The following is a 22,012-nucleotide window of genomic DNA, read 5'->3' on the forward strand; positions in this document are numbered from 1 at the left end:
GGGGGTAACCCCCAGGCTGTGGGGTTCCGGGCTGCCCTCGGACAGGGTTGCTTCCTACCTGGCGGAGCTGCTATGCCCGCACGTGACCGCCTCCCGTCCGAGCACGCCCCCCACCCGCCCCCCGCCGCCCCCCCGGCGGCCCCGCCATACCTATTGCTGGCGCATTGATGCAGAGCTCTCTCGCCAGGAGGAGGAAGGTCTTCCCCAGCACGTAAACGTTCACCTGTCATGAAAAAACCACTACTGAGATTAGCAATTTAGGAAACGTTTGCTTTCTTCTCTTAAAATATGCACTTCGTCGTTGAGTCCGCAGAGCCCTGGTAAGGCTCCCTGCCAGCCCCCATGAGCCCACGGCAGCCCAGGGCCCTGCTTCCCAGCCCCAGGCAGCTTTCCAGGCCCCACCACCGTCTCAGCAGTGGCGATTTGCTGAGGAAAAAAGCTGCCTGAGAGACAGCAAAGCGGAAGCACACGGAGTGCAAGGTGTGTCATTCAGAGTGGCGTGCGCCCGCACGTTCGGGGCCTGCTGGCCACGGCATGCCGTGCTCCCAACGGGCCCGGGAGCCATGGCCTCGGCCCCTCGCCGGGAGCAGCTCAGTCGTGGCCGTGGGTCTCCGCAGATCTCGGCGACACGCCGCCCACTCCCACCTCGAGTCCAAATTCGCTGTGGAGCCCAGCACCTGACCAACCGCAGCACCCAGTCATGTACTCCTGGACGCGACCCTCCAGTGCGGCTGGGCCTCGGCCGCCCTGAGAGCCTGCCCCGTGCTGGCCTGGGCACCTTGTGGGAGGGGGGCCTCTGAGGGGTGCTTGACCACAGGCATGGAAGAAGCCGGTCCGCTCGGGTGGGGTGCAGAATTGGGAAAAGCTCAGGCTTGGTGCCCTCCCGCCCCTCCCCTGGGACTCTCAGGCCTCAGTATCCTGGCCCTGGCCCTCTGTCTCTGGTCTCCCCAGGGAGTTTGTCTGCCTAATCAAGCCTGGCCTATGAAGGCCCGGATGAGGGCCCTTTCGCCGGTGCCCAAGGGGACACCAGAAAAGGCCTCTCAGGCAGCACAGGCAGGTGCCTGCGGCCGTCCGGGAGCGCTAAGGGATGGCACAAAGCCCCCTCAGAGGACATGGAAGGTGTCAGCTTGGGCAGACCTGCACTTCACATCCAGGCCTCCTCCTGGGAGAAGCCCCCCTTCGCAGGGCTGGCAGCTCACAGAGCGTGCCTTCCGAAGGGATTCAGCCCTCAGCCTGCCCACGCGTGCCACGTCTCAGTGTGTCCGTGTGTGCGGACGTTCTATGAGCGCCCCAGCCTTTGCTGGGCTCCCCCAAGTTCCTGCAACTTGACCCTCCTGACTTCATGCCCGTCTGGAGCAGAGTGGAGCTCAGTGTCCCCCTCACCGTCTCCTCCCACTGCAGCACCCGCCGGTCCCCCTTCACGCCTCCCACCCTGCCTGTGTCCCGAGCAGATGAAGATCTGCAGGAAACAGTCCTCTGAACAGACTTCAAATGGAAAGTCAAATTGTTGAAAGGCCACACCCGCACAACACACACGGTTATTGCCACAGACGCTAACGTGCACCAGCACGCACTAGGAGCTCTGAGGTGTTTGTAGCTTGTCTCTGTGAAGGCGGCCGGTACAGCCGGGCATGGCTAGCCAGCACCCCCCATCCTGTCCACCTGGCAGATGGGCTCTCCGCCCAGACGGCCCTGAGTGCTCCTGTACCAGCCACGCCTGAGCGGGGGCCGAGCCCGGGGAGAAAGGTCCACTCGGCGAGCGTTCACACAAGAACGGATGGGAGGACCCGTGTCAGCCCCCCGCAGCCAGAGCCCCAGGCGAGACCCTCACCCGACACGCTGCCCCACACCCACAGACAAGCACACAAACACGTCCTGTGTGTGCTGCGCCCGTCCCGGCCCCAGGGAGACCCCGCTGATGGGAAGGGACGCGGCCCAGAGCCTGGGGCCGGCTTGGGGGTACTGGCCGGCTCTGCCCAGGTCCCCCCACACCCACCCAGCAGGCTGGCCCAGGGGCCCGAGGCACACCCCTCCATCTCAGGCAATAAAAGCTCACAGTAAATTGTGTGGGTTCAGCCGGCCGGCGCAGCGGCTGCCCCCGGGGCCTTGGTCCAGCCCGGAGGAGCAAGAACACGCACCCCTTCTGTCTGGCCCTGTGCTGGTTTCCCATATCCAACGGTGTGAAGCAAGAAACCGCCAGAACACCACCCTGACCCATCCAGGCTTTGCCTAAGGGCTTCTGAGCATCTGCCCTACACCAGACGCACTCCGTCCTTTGTGGGAAGTCCCGGGACGGAACCGGCCCGTGAGGCCACACCCCGCCCCCCCCCCCGCCCCCTTGGTACCGCACGTGCAGTGTTCCATTTCCACGATCCCAACAGATGACTGTTAGCTCGGCCAGAGCATCTCAGAGGACTCCTGAGAGACGCCATTTACGAGGACAGCTAGGACGGCGAACACACAGGTGGCATCTGGTTTTCGTGGAAGCCCAGCCTCGTCAGCACTGGGGGGCCCTGCGGCCCAGGTGCACCGGGACCCGACCACGCTTTCCGCGTAGGCGTGGAATCCATGAGCGCCCCGCACACACCCTCACACCGTGGACACGTCTGTGCCGTGACACCCCCCCCCCCCCCCCCCCGTTTTAAAGAATCTCCCTTGTCTCAGACCGAGTACACCTGGGTCTCCCCACTGGTTCTGAGGCCGAGGCCGCCGGGCTCCCAGGACCACAGTGTGACCCGTGTTTACTGCCCCCTCCCAGCTCTGAAACAGACCACACCCTGGCGCATCCTATGCCCCAGTCCCAGCCTCCCTTGGGAAAAGGGCTCAGGAAGGAAACCAGTCTACCTGGAGCAGATCACTGAGGTCGAGGAGCATGTCTGTGGCAGGAGTCAAGGAACACGTGCACTCAAGCCATGGACCCCCAGTTACCCGACAGCCTCCCAGAGGCACCGACCATACACCCGGCCACCGGACCTTGTCGTGAATCTAAGCTCGGCATGGATCGAGAGGAGTGAGGCATCGGGGCTGCTCATGGAGACCTCTGTGAACCGCTCCCAGGACAGGGGGAGAGGGGCCGTGAATGCAGTCCTCACAGGCCCACCCCCCGTGTGGCACAGCCCAGAAGCACGTGACGACGCTCGGTCTGTCCCTCGAGCACCTACTGACGGCCACCCAGGCACTACGTGTGGCCTCTGCCCCACGACTCGTGGCTCCTGGGGAACAGACACGTGGACAGAGGGCCACCCGCCCTTGGTGGCTGGCAGGCACCTCCAGAGTGCCGGTGCTTGAGGGGACAGCTGTGGAGACTCTGGCACGGGACCTGTGCTCACTCTCAGCAGGTGATTAAAGAGTCACCAGATTATGTCCTAAGTGATGAAACTCAGCTGGACACGTACACAAAAACACAAAACACAAGCCACCGAGTAGGGCGGCTCGTCAAGAGAAGAGAAACTCCATGTCACTCACGGGTCTGCTGTGGCTCTGAGAAGGTGAGGACGAGAAATCCCCACGTGCTGAGTCAGAGCCCAGACCAGGCATCGGGAGGGTAACCCCGGGCCCAATACATCAAGAAGAAAGGGCTCCCCGAGGCCACAGCTTTGCACAAGGTCCCAGACATCCCGCCCCCACCTTTAAGGTCCTTGACTAAAAGGCACCGGGTTTCTCAGTCTCTGAAGGCACACCCTTAAGCGGGATACACCAGGGAAGGCCGGGAGCAAAGAAGGCCGGGGAGGAAGGGAGACCGGGAGAGGAAAGGAAGTCGAGCTACAGGAGGGAGCGGTGACCCGTGGCACCAAAAAGGACACAAGAAATGAGCCGAGCCAAGAGGCGGGAACCACAAGACTCCAGGTCCGTGACGGTCGGAAAAGGCAAAGCCCCAGAGAAGCCCCAGTGAAGGCGTGGGAGGTTGCCCGGGTGGGGGAGGGGCGCACAGGTGGAGCACAGGGGCCGTCCGGGGCGGCGAAGCCACTGCATGTGACGTTCCCGGTCGCGGACACGCGGCACTGACCGCACACCTGTTAGAGCCACGGAAGGCACCACAGCACGTGATGGGAGCGAGCCCTGGTGTCAGGCGCGGGCCTGCGGTAAGGACGACGTGACGCTGGGCCGTCAGCCGTGACTTTCGCAGGTGTCTACGCACTAATGCAGGTGTTGACAGGGAAATGCAGGGGTGCGGGGGAGGGGACAGAGGCGCATGGGGGACTCTGCACAATTTTTCCTTAACCTACAACGCTCTGAAAAATGAAATCTATTACAAAGTAATAACAAAACAAAAGCAAAAAGAGGAGTAAAAGTTTTGAACAGACACTTCACAGGGAGAAGCCAAGAGCCAATAAGCACATAAGAAAGACCTCGCAAGAGAAAGGCGAACAAAGTGCCCCCCCCCCCCAGCACCCAATGCCGGCCTCACGCGCTCTGCGGGCTGGGGCGCAGCGGGACGGCCCGATGGCGGGAGGCCGGCCGGCTTCCTCTAAGGCTGACCCCGCGCCCGCCTCCGGCCGGCTCCTCCCGGCGAGGCTCTCGCTCACAGCATGTGGATGCGCATCCACACAGGGCTTCGTACAAACGGCCAGAAGGCCAGAAGAGCCCAGACGACCGCCCCCGGCAGAGCCGTGGCGGGGCATGCACTCCCACACGGAGCGTGCGCCACAGCGCAGGCCCACAAGCTCGCCTAGCGACAGAACCCTTACAGAAGAGGCCTTCCCTTCACCTGACGTCTGGAACAAGCCGAATTAGCCCGTGAGAATCCTCAGTGGGTGCCTCGGGGGCGGCGGGGGGGGGGGGGGGGCCTGACCAGAAGGGACCAGGTTGCCCTGCATCCTGCTGCAGAGACGTACGTCTGTCAAAACCCCCGAGCGTTTTGTTTTATGCCAATCTCCCCTCCAAGGGAAAAAAAGAAACACAGACAAACACGGAGATCCGGTCAGTCAATGACTTGGCAGCCGAAGGGCGCGTGGGGGCAGGCGGGCATCTGCACCTCCCTCTGCCGTGGGCCGAGCAGCGCGATCCCCGCAGCAAACCCTGGGGGAGTGTGTGTGTTTCAAACAGGAGACTGGACTCCAGGCGCAGCCGAGGAGACGCGGCTGCTCTCCTCGTGACACCGGAGGAGACGCGCACACGCGGCCGGTGCTCGCCGGCCGGGCAGCAAGGACCGCGGGAACAACGTGCTTCCCCACACGGGCGCCCACGCTGTCCTCGTGAGTGCCCTCGGGGCCCGGCCCACAGCAGGTCGCCCGGCTGAGGCGCACGTGGGGATGTGCCGTGGCTCTGGAAAGTCTCATCTGGCCGGCCAGCGGGCCTGTGTCTGCACCGCCTGCGGGACGGCGCCCCCCCACCTTCCTGGCACAGGGGCACCAGCCCCCCTTCGCGTGTGCTGGAATCATAAAAGGTCAGCAGACCTTCCGGTGGCCTGGAGCCTGGCGGCCTCCCCTGGTCCCTGACATGCTCTGCTAGGTGGCACTTGCGCTCAGGGAGCACCAGCTTGGGGCGTCAGCCTGCGAAGAGATGTGCGAATACAAACACTGTCCGCACGGACCAAAACGCCGGCGCTCCCGTGGCCCCACAGAGGATTTTGAGGACGTGTACAGAGGGCTCCAGTGCCACGGTGGGGCGGCCCACGCTGGGCCAGCAACGCCCCGGCGTCCGGATCCATCATGAGAGGGACGGGACCACCTGGCTGGCGTGCGCGGTGCCGGAAGAACAATCAGATGAGGCTCGATTTACACGCAGACCCGTTTTCAGTAAGTGGGAAAGTTTACAGAGATTTAATGACGGCAGAGCAAACAGTTAAAAGACCATGACGTTTGTCTACACGGCCTCAGGTGGGAGTGTTTCCTCAGGGCGCCCAAAGAGAGACAGGAAAATGGCATCAGCATGCGGACCAACGGGAGGTGTGAGCACGTGCACAGACACCACAGTTCCAGCTCACGGCGGCGGGAACGGTCGGGGCAGCAGAGCTCCCAACCGGCACTGCAGCTCCCGGGCCCCGGCAGGGACAGACGGGGGTGGGGGGGGGGGGGGGCCGGGGACAGCGGCGCCCTCCGCACCAGGAGCAGACGCGTCCGCCCCACGGAGGCCGGCCTGCCCGGCACCCACCCCCTGTCCCCCCGTCCACCCACACCCCCTTCTGCAGGGTGGCTCTGGCCCTGACTGATCTCTCCCCAGGCGATTATTTATGAGCCCGACACACTCCTGCTTAGACAGGAGCTCACAGCCACGCCCCACGAAGGACAAGGGCCACCAGGAACACCCAACACCCCATCCACTGAAGAGTTGTGCCTGGTAAAGACGGAAGTGCCCTGCAGGGCTCTGAGCGCCCGGTCCCCGCACGCCTACCCTGCTCCCCCCCCACTGAGCCTGAGGCCGAGGCATCCTGTGGTGGGCTCTCCCTTATGTACACGACTCCTCAAATAATTGACACGGGCAGTCATCGTCACTCTGCAGGACATTCCCACACTCTGGAGGTGCCCGCAGCCCACCCTCCCAGCTCCACGCCACGGCCTGTGCCAGCTGCCTGCCCGGAAGAGGTGTGGGAAGGGCCCAGGGCCAGATTCCAGGCCGGCCCTGCCTCCCCCAGTGCCAGGGAGGTGCGGAGCTCAGGCCCGCGCCCCAGCCCGCCCCGGCCCGGGCCAAAGGTCTCGGCTCCCTCCCCAACCATGCTGAGATGGTCTATCCCGCGCTGGTAGCTCCTGGTTCAAGCACACCTATATGTGCCCAGGGCTCAGGCTCAGCGAGGGGCTGAGCAGCACAGGCCCCGGACGCGGTCTGCACTCAGGCACCGTGCCCACCTCTGTGCTGCGGGAGGTACCTGCTCCCCCACTGGCTGGTGGCAGGCCAGCCGGCACCTGTGACTGGGAGCTCGGAGGAGGTCAGCACACCTGAGGCACAGGGAGTGGCAGCCAGGAGCTGCTGTGGCTGGGAAGACAGGGAGGGCGAGGGAGACAGGAGCTGGAAGCTGCAGCCTGCTGGCCACGGAGGACAGGGATTCTGTGCCACGGGGAAAGCCACGGACAGCCCAGGGAAGGAAGGAGCAGGCCCTGACTTAAGTGTCGAAAGGCGTGCCCACAGGCTGGAGACAAACGCACCCAGGGGCCCGGCGCTCGGAAGCCGGCGGTGGTTGGGGGTGGGGAACAAGCGGAAAAATAGATAAAAGGCAGGGGAGCAACTGGGAGCCCCGCTGTGGGGAAGACCCTCAAAAGAAGGAGGGCCACGCCAGCAGTCCGTGCTCCCGCTCAGGGGACCAGCTGCCCCGGGACAAAGCGCGGCGCCCCCTGGAGGAAGGTGGACTTTAAGTCCGGGCACTTCCAAGGGCAGGCAGCACCTGGCGAGGTGGTCGACCAAATGAGGCTGGCAGTCGGGCCCCGGGCGACCAGCCTCTGCTGGAGCAGGGCTTGCTCCCCACACTGGCCGCCCCTCCGGGGACAGCAAACCCCCTCAGGGGGCAACTGCCCACAGCCCCTCAAGTTCTCAAACACAGTATCTATCAGTTTAATAAAAACTTGCCAAACAAGAGAACAGGCATGACCAAATACCCCAAACCAGTACAACCAGAACCACCGATGATCCTACTGATGGGAGTTACTAAAGACCTTTGTGTAACTACAGAGATGGGCCACTTCGCCAAAGACTTAGAATCTAATGAGAAACAGTAATTGAAATTAAGAAATTACCAGACGGGTCTAATACCTGGTAAGACACAGCAAAGGAAGGGTTGAGGGAATCCAAAGGTAGGTTACTGAAAACACTCAGATTGAAACCGAGAGAGGAGAAGAAGGAGAAAAATACAAAACAGAAGGGAAGATGCAGAACCCAAGGTGGGACGTGAGATGTGCATGTGACCCAAGGCCAGACGGGACGAGAGGATGCAGGGAACCTCAGCTGGGATGGGACGCGGCCTCAGACCCCCCTGGGACACATAAAACACATGATGCCACCGATTCTAGAGACGCCCCACGGACACTAGGCTGGACAAACATACTCCCTAAAAGCAGGGACGACGGGCTGGCTGCCCTGAGAAACAGAGACAAGATGATGCAGACCAGTGACCAGCCCTGACCGGCGGTGGGCAGGGATGACCCGGGAGGGCCGCAGGAAACACCTACAGGCTACCCAAACAGCTTTCAAAATAAACATGTTCTGGGGGCACCGGGGGCTCAACCGGGTAAGCGTCCGATTCTTCATCTGGGCTCAGGTCATGATCTCAATGGTCGTGAGATCGAGGCCCGTGTTGGGCTCTGTGCTGACAGCGCAGAGCCTGCTCGGGATTCTCTCTCTCCAGACACCCACCCCGCCCTTCCGGCTCACTCTCTCTCAAAATTAATAAAAATAAAATAAAATAAACATTTGAAAAAAGAAGTAAATAAAAACAACGATGTCTCACACAAACAGCAGCAGAGAGAATCTTCCTTCCAGCGGACACACTAAAAATAAGAGTGGAGTTCCTAAGACGGGAGGAAAATGGTCCTAGATGATGCAGAGAAATACAGGAAGGGAATGGTCAAAACTGGGAAATCTGAATGAGCGCTAACCTCCAGCAGCAGTGGGAGCAGTGGCCACGGGGACGCCTGGGCCAGTCCGCGTGCCTGGGGAGTACTGGTACCCTAGTCTAAGGTGGAACCTGAGAAGTCAGAGGCACAGGGGCACATAACCTAGGCTAGCGGGCAAAACAATGACAAACACATGCATAATGGACAAGGTGTTTAGAGGAAAATAGTATGGGGGCGCCTGGGGGTCTCGGTTGGTTAGGCAGCCGACTGTGGCTCAGGTCATGATCTCACGGTTTGTGGGTTCAAGTCCCACGTCAGGCTCTGTGCTGACAGCTCACGGCCTGGAGCTGCTTCAGATTCTGGGTCTCCCTCTGTCTCTGCCCCTCCCCTACTTGTGCGTGCATAAACGCTCTTGCTGTCTCTCTCTCTCTCTCTCAAAAACAAACATTAAAAAAATTTACAAAATAAAGGAAACTAGAGTAAGAAAATACTTGATTTCTCTAAGACATCATGAGAAAAAAACAACAAAGAACAAATGTAGCAAACAGAAAACCAGTAGTGGAATTAAATGCAAATATACCAATAAGCACATTTAATGTAAATGGATGAAATTCTCCAACAAAAAACATTTCAAAACTGAATTAAAAAATCAGAGAAAAACACATGATTCTACATTGCTCACAAGAGACACATCTTAAACGTATCAGGAAGGAGTGAATTTTAAGATGGAAATCGACCCCGCGAACACCAGGCAGAAGGGAGCAGGTCCACTTGCGGCACATCAGACAGGGTGCAACTGAGGGGAGAAGCGCTCAGGAAACAGGCAGGCGTCCCGTGGCATCCAGGGCCCATCCCCCAGAGGTGGGTCTGCGCCCTCCCCACGACGCAGCTCCGGCATGTGACGGGCGTTGATGGGGTCAAGGGGAAAGTCGCAGCCCAGCCCACAGGGGCGGCGGGAGGCTGTAACTGTCCCGCAGAACAAGCAGACACGAGCAGGGATTCAAGGCACACAATCAGCCAACGCACGCAACGACCACAGACACACATTCTTTTGAAACGCACACGCACCCCCACCAGAGCAGACCGTGCGCTGAGCTGTGCACACACCGTGGAGCGCCGGAGCGGGGGAGCGCTCGGTGAGTGTCCTCGGACCACACAGTTACGCTGCAAACCAATAATCCAAAGGTAAGGAGAAAACCCCCAACCATTGTCAAAACGGGCAACACAACTCTGAATGACACATCAGGACTGCGCCATGTAATTAAAATCTGCCTGGAGGGGAAGGGACAGTCTCTAAGGCTCTTATTAGGAAAAACAAAAAAGACTAAAATCAAGAACCTGAGCATCGGTCTCAAGAAGCTAGAAAAATAGTGAATCAAACCCCCCAAAAAAATAGAAGGAAAGAAAAGGTGCCGCACACACAACTGAGTGGGTTAAAAAGGCAAGAGATCCCAACAGCCAAATCGTAAGATTAATAACTGAATCTTGTAGATGTGGACATAATGTCAAGAGACAAATCTCAGGGTGCCCAGCTGGCTCAGTTGGAAGAGCGCGCAGCTCTTGATCTTGGGGTCATGAGTTCGAGCCCCAGGTTGGGTGTAGAGATTGCTTGAATAAATAAGTAAACTTAAAAACATATACACACACATGGGCGCCTGGGTGGCGCAGTCGGTTAAGCGTCCGACTTCAGCCAGGTCACGATCTCGCCGTCCGTGAGTTCGAGCCCCGCGTCGGGCTCTGGGCTGATGGCTCGGAGCCTGGAGCCTGTTTCCGATTCTGTGTCTCCCTCTCTCTCTGCCCCTCCCCCGTTCATGCTCTGTCTCTCTCTGTCCCAAAAAAAAAAAAAAAAAAAAAAAAAAAACATATACACAGGCCGCCTGGGTGCCTCAGTCGGTTAGGTGTCCAGCTTCAGCTCAGGTCCGTGAGTTCGAACCCCGCGTCGGGCTCTGTGCTGACGGCTCAGAGCCTGGAGCCTGCTTCGCATTCTGTGTCTCCCTCTCTCTGTCTGCCACCCCCCCCCCCCCCCCCGGCTCGCGCTCTGTCTCTCTCTGAAAAATAAGTAAACATTAAAAAACATTTTTTTTTAAAGCATACAAACCCAACTGTACTTGTACACACACAAGACGGCATCTACGTTAGCGCAAAACAGACTTGGGAACAAATCTAACGAAGGACAGGAAAGGCCTCCTCCTCAAATAACAAAGCATCCCTGAAAGTACAAAACACTGGAAGAAACAGGGGTATTCATCGACTGGAAGATTCAGTACTGTTAAAACGAACGTCAACTTCAATTTCCCACAAATTGATCCATAAAGCCCAGAAAATCCCAGAAGACTTTTCACGGAAACGGGCTGCTCGAAAAACTCACGCAGAAGAACAGAGGGCCGCACACAGCGCAGACGCTGACACAGCTGGAGCCGGAGGCCTCCTGACACGCGCGGGGTCCTCAGACTGTTCCAAACCTGCAGCTTCTAGCAGCCCGGGGTCGGCCCAGGACAGGCAAGCGGACCAGAGAAGGGCTCGGAGACGCCAGCATCGGGCCCACGTGCGCCGCGTGCTGGACGCCCCGTGGAGAGGAACCCGACCCTTTCCTCACCACAGACAACACAGTGAAGCCAGCCCCACAGAAATCCCAAACTCCAAGGGGACACATAAAACCAAAAGCTTCGGGAAGGGACACCAGGAGGGTATTTCCACGATGTGGAACAGACAAAGGCCTCTTAAACAGGCGCACAAATCAGCCATAAAGGACAAGATGTTAAGGTGGCCCTCAGTAAGAGCTCTGCCCACAGAGAGGCCCCACCACAATGGACGCAGCCAGGAGGGGAGGCTACCGGCCTCCACCCAGGACGCACCTGCACACCGAGCCGGGCAAGACAGCTGGGCCCCAGGGTGGGGACGCGCTCCGTGTCACCTGACACCGGCAGACGGTCCCCAGGGTTCCCGAAGCCCCCTGGCTAGCCGACAGACACCGGGGGCGGGCCGCCCTCTTCACGTCAGCCTACCGTGGCTTTGAACCTGCGACTTTCTGGTGCCCGGTGATGCCGGCCACCCTCCGATACGTGCCAACCAGCCACCCCAAGGCCTCCTTTCGACCACGGGCTCCCTGTAGGCTACACGGTGACACACACGTGTCACTACACGTCTGCCCAAACCCACAGAAGGCACCACAGCAAGCGTGAGCTCCAAGGTAAGCCACGGACGCCGAGTGCTGATGCGTCCATCAGTGTAATCCACGCACTATCTGGTGGGAGGGTCCGTTCTGGGGGAGGACGGGGGGCACTTGGGAAATCTCTGTACCTTCCCCTCAGCTGCACTGTGAACCTAAAACTCGTCTAGAAAAGAGCTATTTAAAAACATGTTTTCAACTCCTTGGTTGCCCTTGGGCACACAGGGGGAGGGGCAGAGGGAAGCAGGTAAAGGGGGGCTGGGGGGCCCGTGGCAGAAGGGAGAGTCTCCGACTGCACCGCCCTCTAAAGCAAGAAACGCGGTCCTCAGCTGGGCGTGAGGAGGGGGACACAGGGTGGCCGGAGTCACAGCAGTCAGGCTCTGGAAACCCAGCCCAGGCCTGCGAACCAAACCCGCTACTAACAGGCCCCAGGGGTCTGGAGCCTGGCAGAGGAGACAGGTCTGCAGGCGGCCGTGTGCAGGGCGCGGTCGGCCGTGGGACGATCCGCACACATCTGTCCCTCCCACCCGGGGCCCCTGTGGGTGGGGGCAGGTCGCGAGTGACAGAAGCCTCCGTGGGCACACCCGGAGTCGTGGCGCAAAGCCAGCCGCTCACATACAGGCCTGCTGGCAGCTCAGCTGGAACCCGGTAAATGTCACAGGCTTCAACACCCGCTGCGGCGGCAACAGCTCCCGCGGATGCGTGCGTGACAAACAGGGACGCAGGTCACACCTGATCTGGCAACAGCAAGGGAGCCTGGTCCTGGCCCTCCCCGGCTCCCCTGGTCCCGGCTCTGCCCCAGCCCACCCCCCACCCTGCTCTCCTGCCTCTGTCCCCCCCCCCCCTCCCGGCTCTGCCCTCCCCCGCCCCCCAGGCTCTCCTGGCTCTACCCCGGCCCGCCCCCGCCCCCGCCCCCGCCCCCCACCGGCCCTCCCACCCGCCCCCCTGACCCCGTGGCCTCTCCCGTTGGGGGTCACGGGCCAGCACCTCTGAGGATGCCTCTCTCTGCTCGCCAGACTGGGGCGGGGACCGGAGGTGGGGGCGGTGGGGGAGGGACAGATCCCGGAGCCTGGCCTGCACACCCTCGCCCTGCTCCCCGCGCTCCATACTCCCGGAGACGCAGAGCCAGCCCGACTGGAGCTCCACGCGCCTCCCCTGTGCCGCCCTCCTCAGAGCTAGGCTGGCCGGGCCTCTCGCTGCTCGGTGCACGGGGGCCAGGGTAGGACGCAGGCGAGGCGCCTACACCATCTTCTGCCGGGGCGCTGTGCTGGGAACCCGAGACCCGTGCCCGCTCAGAGCATGCGCGTGCTTTCGACGTGGTATGCTGGAATGAGAACCTTCCGAGACCTTAGGACGTTTCAGTGAAAGACTCCGGTGCTGAGGGTTACCCGATCGGAACGGCGGCCAACAGGCCCAGCCACGCACGCCACGACCCTTCCAGCAGCCCATGCTTGCTTCACGGGAGCCGCGGCTGGGGCCCCCCGCCCGTGAGGGCAGCTGTGACGGACAGGAATCCACTGGGGACACACGTGCCACGAGAGGAGCCCGGTGGGAAAGCGGAAGGTAAGTGAGCGGGAACGAAGGAAGAGAACGCCGGAAAGCAGGCGGTGGGCCACCCCCGGAACGAGGGTGACGCCAAGGAAGGAACCGCGAGCGGCAGGGGCTCCGGGTCCGCAGCTCAGAGAGAACAGTGAGGAGGTGCTAAGCCCTCCAGGGGACCGCACACCGGCCCCACGCACGGGGCCAAGGGTCAGGGCGCCCGAGCGCGGTGGGCACCACCGTCCACATTCCAGAGACCGATGTGCAACCCGCAGCCCGCTGGGCCGTCCCCGAGAGGACAGGCAGAAGGGAGACCACCTGCAGGAAGCCGCTGGGGGATGTGCTATCTCGAAACAAGGACACGGGACCAGGAGCGGGGGTCCCACGCAGGACGGGCCAAGGGAGCCGAGTGATGGTGGAAAAGACACACAGGCAGACAGGGAGGGCGGACAGCCAGGGTGGGGGCGAGCGGCCCCGGGAGGGCTTTCCAGGGGGTGCGACGCACTGAGGTCTGGGCACGCAGAAGCGTCTGCAGGGTCGGTCTCAGCGCAGTAACAGAACACGCCGCCGTCCTCCCCGAGGGGGCGGATCACTGGCCTGACGGCGGAGTGCGCTCTGTCCTCCCCGGGGGCCAACGGGCCGGGCGCCTACCCTCCCAAGTGGCGGAAGGCCACCTCGATCCAGGAAGGCCTGCGCTCACCCACTAGGGTGCCTCCACGAAATGCGCCAGGATACTGCAACCGCTGAGCCCAACGGAGGGAGGCCAACCCAGAGAGCGCCGAGACGGGGTTCCTCCGAGAGGCCCCCAAACCAAAGGATACGCGGGGTGCCTTCCGTCCGGCACACCAGGTAGAGGCAGGCCGCGATCACGTGGGCCATTTTCCGGCCGCGGGTCAGGTGCTTGCTCACGGCCATCTTGAAGAAGTTGAAGGCTGTGTCCAGGCAGTGCTGGTTCAGCTGCAGCTGGTTCCCCAGGTGATGGATCTGACGCCTCCCTAGGATACAACAGAGACGTTACCACGGATTCCCAAGGTTAGGACAGACCGACCCTTTCCCTTCCACGTTTTTAAGTTCGCTTTTTGCGGGTTCCAAGCTTTACATGTGGGCGCGGGTGTGAAGTCCCCAGGGTCCCTAGGACTGTCACCGCTCTCCCGGGTCCCTAGGGCTGTCACCACTGTCCCAGGGTCCCTAGGGCTGTCACCGCTCTCCCAAGGTCCCTAGGACTGTCACTGCTCTCCCAAGGTCCCTAGGACTGTCACCTCCCTCCCAGTGTCCCTAGGACTGTCACCGCTCTCCCAGTGTCCCTAGGACTGTCACCGCGCTCCCAAGGTCCCTAGGACTGTCACCACTGTCCCAGTGTCCCTAGGGCTGTCACCGCTCTCCCAGTGTCCCTAGGACTGTCACCGCTCTCCCAGGGTCCCTAGGACTGTCACCACACTCCCGGGTCCCTAGGACTGTCACCGCTCTCCCAGGGTCCCTAGGACTGTCACCGCTCTCCCGGGTCCCTAGGACTGTCACCGCTCTCCCAGGGTCCCTAGGACTGTCACCGCACTCTCGGGTCCCTAGGACTGTCACCGCTCTCCCAGGTCCCTAGGACTGTCACCGCTCTCCCAGGGTCCCTAGGACTGTCACCGCTCTCCCGGGTCCCTAGGACTGTCACCGCTCTCCCAGGGTCCCTAGGACTGTCACCGCACTCTCGGGTCCCTAGGACTGTCACCGCTCTCCCAGGTCCCTAGGACTGTCACCGCTCTCCCAGGGTCCCTAGGACTGTCACCGCACTCCCGGGTCCCTAGGACTGTCACCGCTCTCCCAGGGTCCCTAGGACTGTCACCGCACTCCCGGGTCCCTAGGACTGTCACCGCTCTCCCAGGTCCCTAGGACTGTCACCGCTCTCCCAGGGTCCCTAGGACTGTCACCGCTCTCCCGGGTCCCTAGGACTGTCACCGCTCTCCCAGGGTCCCTAGGACTGTCACCGCACTCTCGGGTCCCTAGGACTGTCACCGCTCTCCCAGGTCCCTAGGACTGTCACCGCTCTCCCAGGGTCCCTAGGACTGTCACCGCACTCCCGGGTCCCTAGGACTGTCACCGCTCTCCCAGGGTCCCTAGGACTGTCACCGCACTCCCGGTTCCCTAGGACTGTCACCGCTCTCCCAGGGTCCCTAGGACTGTCACCGCTCTCCCAGGGTCCCTAGGGCTGTCACCACACTCTCGGGTCCCTAGGACTGTCACCTCTCTCCCGGGTCCCTAGGACTGTCACCGCTCTCCCAGGGTCCCTAGGACTGTCACCGCACTCCCGGTTCCCTAGGACTGTCACCGCTCTCCCGGGTCCCTAGGACTGTCACCACTCTCCCAAAGTCCCTAGGACTGTCACCGCTCTCCCAGTGTCCCTAGGACTGTCACCTCTCTCCCGGGTCCCTAGGACTGTCACCGCTCTCCCAAGGTCCCTAGGACTGTCACCGCTCTCCCAAGGTCCCTAGGACTGTCACCACTCTCCCAGTGTCCCTAGGACTGTCATCACTCTCCCAGTGTCCCTAGGACTGTCACCTCTCTCCCGGGTCCCTAGGACTGTCACCGCTCTCCCAAGGTCCCTAGGACTGTCACCTCTCTCCCAGTGTCCCTAGGACTGTCACCGCTCTCCCAGTGTCCCTAGGACTGTTCACCACTCTCCCGGGTCCCTAGGGCTATCACCGCTCTCCCGGGTCCCTAGGGCTGTCACCGCTCTCCCAAGGTCCCTAGGACTGTCACTGCTCTCCCAAGGTCCCTAGGACTGTCACCTCTCTCCCAGTGTCCCTAGGACTGTCACCGCTCTCCCAGTGTCCCTAGGACTGTCACCGCTCTCCCAGTGTCCCTAGGACTGTCACTGCTCTCCCAAGGTCCCTAGGACTGTCACCTCTCTCCCAGTGTCCCTAGGACTGTCACCTCTCTCCCAGTGTCCCTAGGACTGTCACCGCTCTCCCAGTGTCCCTAGGACCGTCACCGCTCTGCGCCTGGAGAGCAAGGGTCTGCATCCTGAGCAGTTACTCCTCCCGAGGCCCCTGTGCTCAGGGTGGCAGCAAAAGGCTTGTGGGCTGGCCAGCCTGGGGCTGCTCCCTGGGACATGCTCCACACAGACACGGCTTCCTGACAGGGACAGACGAGACTGCCCACTGGCCGTGGGCCCCCACGGGAACACCCCTGTCCCACAGCTGAGTTCCCCGGACTGGCCTCCTGCTCTGACAGCCAGGAGGCTGGCTCGTGCCTGCCCGGCCTCCCCAGCAGGGCCAGCTGGCCTCCCCGCCAGCCTGTCCACCAACAGTCGCTGCCCCGGCCTGCCGTGTGCCATCGTGCAAGGGCGGGAGCAGCAGCAGGCAGATTCGGGGAGGCCGGGGGCTGCCAGGTGACGGGATGGCCGGGACGTCGGCCAGTCTGGGACACAGTCCACACACACCCCTCTTCCTGGACGAGCACATCCCACGAGCTACAGCAGCAACGGGAGAGGACGCAGATGTGCCGGCACAGGAGAAGTCACCGCGGGCCGTGTGGCCGGAGCCCGTGGCAGGGACATAGCAAGAGCTGCAGTGTGGCGGGCTGTCCACCCACCCCGGCCGCCACACAGACTCCCCACTCCACCTAACACCTGCTGGCTCCCCAGACCCACTCTTCTGGCAAAGGCCACCCTGAGCTGGGCCAAGGAGAGAAGCCAGGGACTTGTGCTTCACCCACGAACAGCTAAGTGCTGACCGCCCCCCTCCCCCCCCCCCCCCCCCCCCCCGCCGTCTGGCAAGGGGAAGGCGAGGGCTGTGTGGCTCACGGTCCGGCCCGCCCACCCTAGGCATGCTGCTGACGGCGACCGCCAGCCACAGGCAGGCACCTGGGGAGCCAGCGCCCCGAGAAGCTGGCATCCGGCATGTGATCTGGCAGCAGGGGGACCCGACGGTCAGCACGCCCTCCCGGTGGCACACCCCCGCCCTGCCTGGAGCCCTCCATTCCGGCTGAACCGACACGGGATCAGGGCCACTGTCCCCAGGGCCACGGCCCTGACTGGACAGAAGGGCAGCAGGGCCTAGCGCCACCCCCCATCGGCAGGCTCACACTCAGCCCAGCAAGCCCGGAGGCGAGGAGAGCCGCTGGGACAACACAGAGCAGCAGGGGCCCCACCTGCCGGCTCTGTGGGGCTTGGCGGGGGTGGGGGGGGGGGGGGTGTGCTCTCAGAACAGAGCGGGCAGGAGGGGACTCCCTGCCGGCTTGGGGGCACAGAACTACTGTGATACGTTATCTTATCACAGCTTCATTGCACATAATTCACACACTGTAATATCTTCTCACCGAAGTAGGATTCGACGGTTCTGGCATATTCACAATTCATCATCCTAAAAGAAACCCTGTCCTCATTAGCAGTCACTCCCCACTCACCCCGCCCCCCCCCCCAACAATGAGTTTTTAATTCATGCGAGGTCAGCCAGCACGACGGCCGACTGAGAAGTCACATGACGCAGGGACACCAGCACAAAGACACAACGATGCCGGTAAGCATAAACTTGCGTACAACCGATTCCTGATCAACGAACCACAGCTTCTTCCCTTTAGGCTTCCTCCCAATAAACGAATGCTAAAAGTAAACACACCTGGGGCGCCCGGGGGGCTCGGTCAGGTGAGCGTCGGACTTCGGCTCAGGTCATGGTCCCAGGGCCACGGGATCAAGCCCCTTGTCGGGATTCTCTCTCTCACCTTCTCTGTCTCTCTCTCTCTCTCTCCGCCCTCTCCCCAAATAAAAATTTTTTAAAAAAGGAAACACACTAGCACACAGGTGCCTTTAAAATTTTGGCATTTTGTGAGACAAAGCCCGCGTTTCCATTCAAGCCGGGGGCGGGACGGCATCCTTCCCGGCCCACGCCAACGGCCAGGAGGGCAGGAACACGAACACAGGGCAGGGCCGGGGCAGGGCCAGCGCCCCGGAGAACGTGCGGGAGGGTCTGACTCCGAACGGCTCAAGAATCCGCACACCTTCCATCCACAGGGTGCCTCCACCTCCCAACCCCCAAGGCCAGGAGGACTTCCACGATGCCAGCCGGGCCCCAAGGTCAGGCCGGTGCCGCGGGGACAGGGGTCACACCGACTCCTGTGACTGGATCCGGGCTGCAGGGGGCTGCCAGAGGCCTGCGCGGCCACAGAGGCGAAGGGCTCAGCCTCAGACTTGTGTGTGTGAGCTAGAGCGGACCCTAGCGATCACTGACCTCTGTGGAAAACGGCAACAAAAGGGAGAAGAAACCCCAAGCTCCACAAGCCGACCGGTAACGGAATAAGGCCTGTGAAGCCCACGGCCTCCTCCAATATTACAAAGATCTCGGTCCTCCCAGCGGAGCGCAGAGAGTTGAGCATCTGACTCTTGATTTCGGCTCAGGTCATGATCCCGGAGCTGTGGGATCGAGCCCCTCGTCAGGCTCAGCACCGACAGCACGGAGCCTGCTTGGGATTCTCCCTCCCTCCCTCCCTCCCTCCGCCCCTTCCCCACGTGCACGCGCACATGCTCCCTACAAAAGTTAAAAGATTAAAAGAAAGACACAGCCCTGGGAAATTAAAAACCGATCACTAAACTTTTTTTCAAACTCAAAATCAACTGGGAGCCGTGTGGACGCAGATAAAAGACCTCGACAGCGAGCTCGGGAGTGGAGGAAGAGCGGCCGCCGGCGGGGTCGGGGTGGGGAGGGGGCTCGCAGCTGGCTCGAGAGGCCTCTCCCTCCAGACAGGGGGTGGACTCCTGCGGGAGGGATCATCAGGAAGAACAAGGACGCGGCACGAGGACAACGGACCCCACAAGGAGGACAGCGGTCCGGCAGGCACAGAGCTGAGGGAGGGGCCCAGCGGGCGGTGCAGGAGGCCAGCGGACAGCAAGTGTCGCGGGGGCAGCGGGATGTCATCTCCCTGCAGCCCCGCCAGGCGCTGCATGGCCCTCGGGACTGATCTCTACGGGGCACAGGACAGGAGAGGGAGGAACCTGGCAGCCTCGGGGCCCAGATGGCCAGCGCCCAGTCACGGGAGGCCAGGTACACCTGGTGTGGGGCAAGGACAGGGGGGCCGCCTCTGCAGAGTCACCCCAAACCCACAGCCAGCTCCAACCCCGGCGGCTTCTACAACAGGCCAGCACTCTCCAGGTGCGTCTAGCTGGGAGAAATGGTCACACAGAGGAGGAGACCAGGGACAAGGGCCAGCCCCACAGCCAGGCCAAGCGAGATGTCCGAATTAGGGCAGCCATGCGGGCACACTCGGGGCTGTCTCTGCAACTCTGCTGGGAGACCAGAGGTCATTTAAAAAGAATTAAAAAAAAAAAAAAAAAAAACCCAGAGGGGGCGCCTGGGTGGCTCAGTCAGCTAAGCATCTGACTCTTGATTTCGGCTCAGGTCATGATCTCACAGTTCGTGAGTTCGAGCCCCGCGTCAGGCTCTGTGCTGACAGTGTGGAGCCTGCTTTGGAATTCTCTCTCAGCCTCTCTCTCTGCCCCTCCCCTGCTTGTACTTGTGCTCTCTCTCTCTCTCTAAAAATAAAAAGAAATAAACCTCATGGGATGTCTGGGTGGCTCAGTCAGTTAAGCATCTGGCTTTGGCTCAAGTCATGATCTCAGATTTTGTGAGTTCAAGCCCCACATCAAGCTCGCTGCTGTCAGTGCAGAGCCTGCTTCGGATCCTCTGTCCCCCTTTCTCCCCGCCTCCCCCACTCCTGCTCTCTGCCTCTTGCAAAAAAACCAATAAACATTAAAAAAAACTAAAAAAAAAAAAAAAACAGAACAGAAAGGAGAAATAGCAGTCTCTAAATTTGCAGGTTCTAGATAGAGCAAAGCTTGCAGCAATGAACAGCTGTAATTACAAATATCAAAAAAGAAAAAGAAAAAGAAAAGCCTGAAACAGTGGCCACAGCTCCCAAGTTAAAAAACTAAAAAGGAACAAGGGACTGAACAGAAGATGTAAAAGGGAGGAGACAATGGAGAGAAGGCTCCAATCAAGCAAGAGACACACAAACAGGACAGATGACCCCACACCGAGGCTCTGGAGAGATGAATGCAGTTAAGAAAAAAGGGAGAAAGCCCAGATGACCAAGGCCAGGAATGAAGACAGGCCGTCCTCCCAAATCAGGAGACCCAGGGGCACAGGGGGAGGGTGTTGCAAATGAGTCTCAGGACAGTCTGAGTCTGAGTTACTCGAAGACAAGTCGAGAAGGACATCTTTTTTTTTTTTTTTTTAATGTTTTTTTTAACATTTATTTATTTTTGAGACAGAGAGAGACAGAGCATGAACGGGGGAGGGTCAGAGAGAGAGGGAGACACAGAATCCGAAACGGGCTCCAGGCTCTGAGCGGTCAGCACAGAGCCCGACGCGGGGCTCGAACTCACGGACCGCGAGATCATGACCTGAGCCGAAGTTGGACGCTCAACCGACTGAGCCACCCAGGCGCCCCATGGACATCTTACCAAAACCGACAAGAAAGAGCAGGAAGATAACTGGTCCCACTAAAACCCTACGAAAAGTAGTCCCAATCAAGAAGATGCATCTTTAATCTTTAAGCATAATTTAAAACCTCTCACAAAGAAAGGTCAAGGCCCAGAGGACTTCCCATTCCCACAAGCTTAAGAAGACACTGGTAGGTCACACAGGAGCCTTTGCAGAGAGCAAGGAACAATGCAGCGCGATCCTGCAGGGTCTTGGCCAGAGGGGCAAGGTGCGTTTAACCTCACAAACTCAGTGTACTTCATCACGTTAACAAAACAAATAGAAAACACATACAATCATTGCAACAAATGCAAAGGAGCATGTGACAAAATGCTAACGTGATTCTTCCTGACAACAAGCTGGTGGTCACCATCACACCAAGGTCAGGAGACAGACAGGAACATGCACGGTCACCACTCTGCCCAACATCACCCCAGGGAGAGCGGCCACACGGCAATAATGGGTAACAAAGCCCTGGAAACAAATGATGGCGTACAGATGGGGAAGAGAGAAGTAGCAAATGACTATCACACATCACGCGACTGTTAACCAAGAAGCAGCTATGCACGACCAGATTTCATGAGTAACTGATCTACAGCGTCCAGGTAATCCCAACCACAGTCTGGGCAAGTTTTCCTGTGGAAACCGACAAGCCGATTCTAACATTTACTCTGCCACACAAAGGAGCTAGAAGGGCTGAGACCATCCTGAAGAGAGGCAGTGCCGGAAAGCTACACTGTGGGACTGCTACAAGGACACCACGGCTGTCAAGACAGTGTGGCACCAGCACGGGAGTTTCGAATGGACTTATCCCTACACAGTCACTTGACTTGCGATGAATGGACCAGTTCAGCACCCTGGTTTCAGAAAGGACGGTCTTATTGGCGAATGGGACAATTATACGTCCACATTGAAAAATGTAAGCCTCAACCCCTACCTCACACCATAGATACAAAATTGATCCGAGGGAAATCCCAAACCTACCTGTGAAATACAAAACAACAAAGCTTCTAGGTGAAAACACAAGAGAGTGTCTGCAGATCTCAGGGTAGACAAGAATGTCTTCAGTCACAAAACCCCCAACCGTAAAAAAGGCAACATGTTGGGACTTCATTAAGAAATTTCTATTCATCCAGAAACAATGTTGAGACTTAAGTGAAAACACAAGTCCCCAGCTGGGAAAAGGATTCAGAATGTGCACCTCCAACCAAGGGCTCAAATGCAGAACATATCAAAACATCTACAAAGCAGTAAGAAAACGATAACTCAGATTTTTTAAAAAACCTCACAAAAGAAGGATCTCTGAATGGCCAAAAAGCACACACGAAGGTGTTCCACGCAGCCACTCACCAGGCAAAGCA

The 22,012-nt window shown here is 60.0% G+C and overlaps 1 protein-coding gene across 1 annotated transcript in view; it reads right to left on the reverse strand.

The window, feature by feature from the left end:
- Positions 1-22,012, reverse strand: part of BRF1 (BRF1 RNA polymerase III transcription initiation factor subunit) — a 56,227-nt gene that overhangs the window by 21,156 nt on the left and 13,059 nt on the right. Inside the window, exons 3-5 of the mRNA XM_058740505.1 lie at positions 14,013-14,186; positions 2,845-2,876; positions 151-223 (exon numbers count right to left, since the gene is read on the reverse strand). Of these exons, the coding sequence (XP_058596488.1) occupies positions 151-223; positions 2,845-2,876; positions 14,013-14,186 (279 nt within the window). The remainder of the gene's footprint in view (positions 1-150; positions 224-2,844; positions 2,877-14,012; positions 14,187-22,012) is intronic.

This window comes from Neofelis nebulosa, chromosome 7 (assembly GCF_028018385.1).
Source record: "Neofelis nebulosa isolate mNeoNeb1 chromosome 7, mNeoNeb1.pri, whole genome shotgun sequence".
NCBI classification, from domain to species: Eukaryota; Metazoa; Chordata; class Mammalia; order Carnivora; family Felidae; genus Neofelis; species Neofelis nebulosa.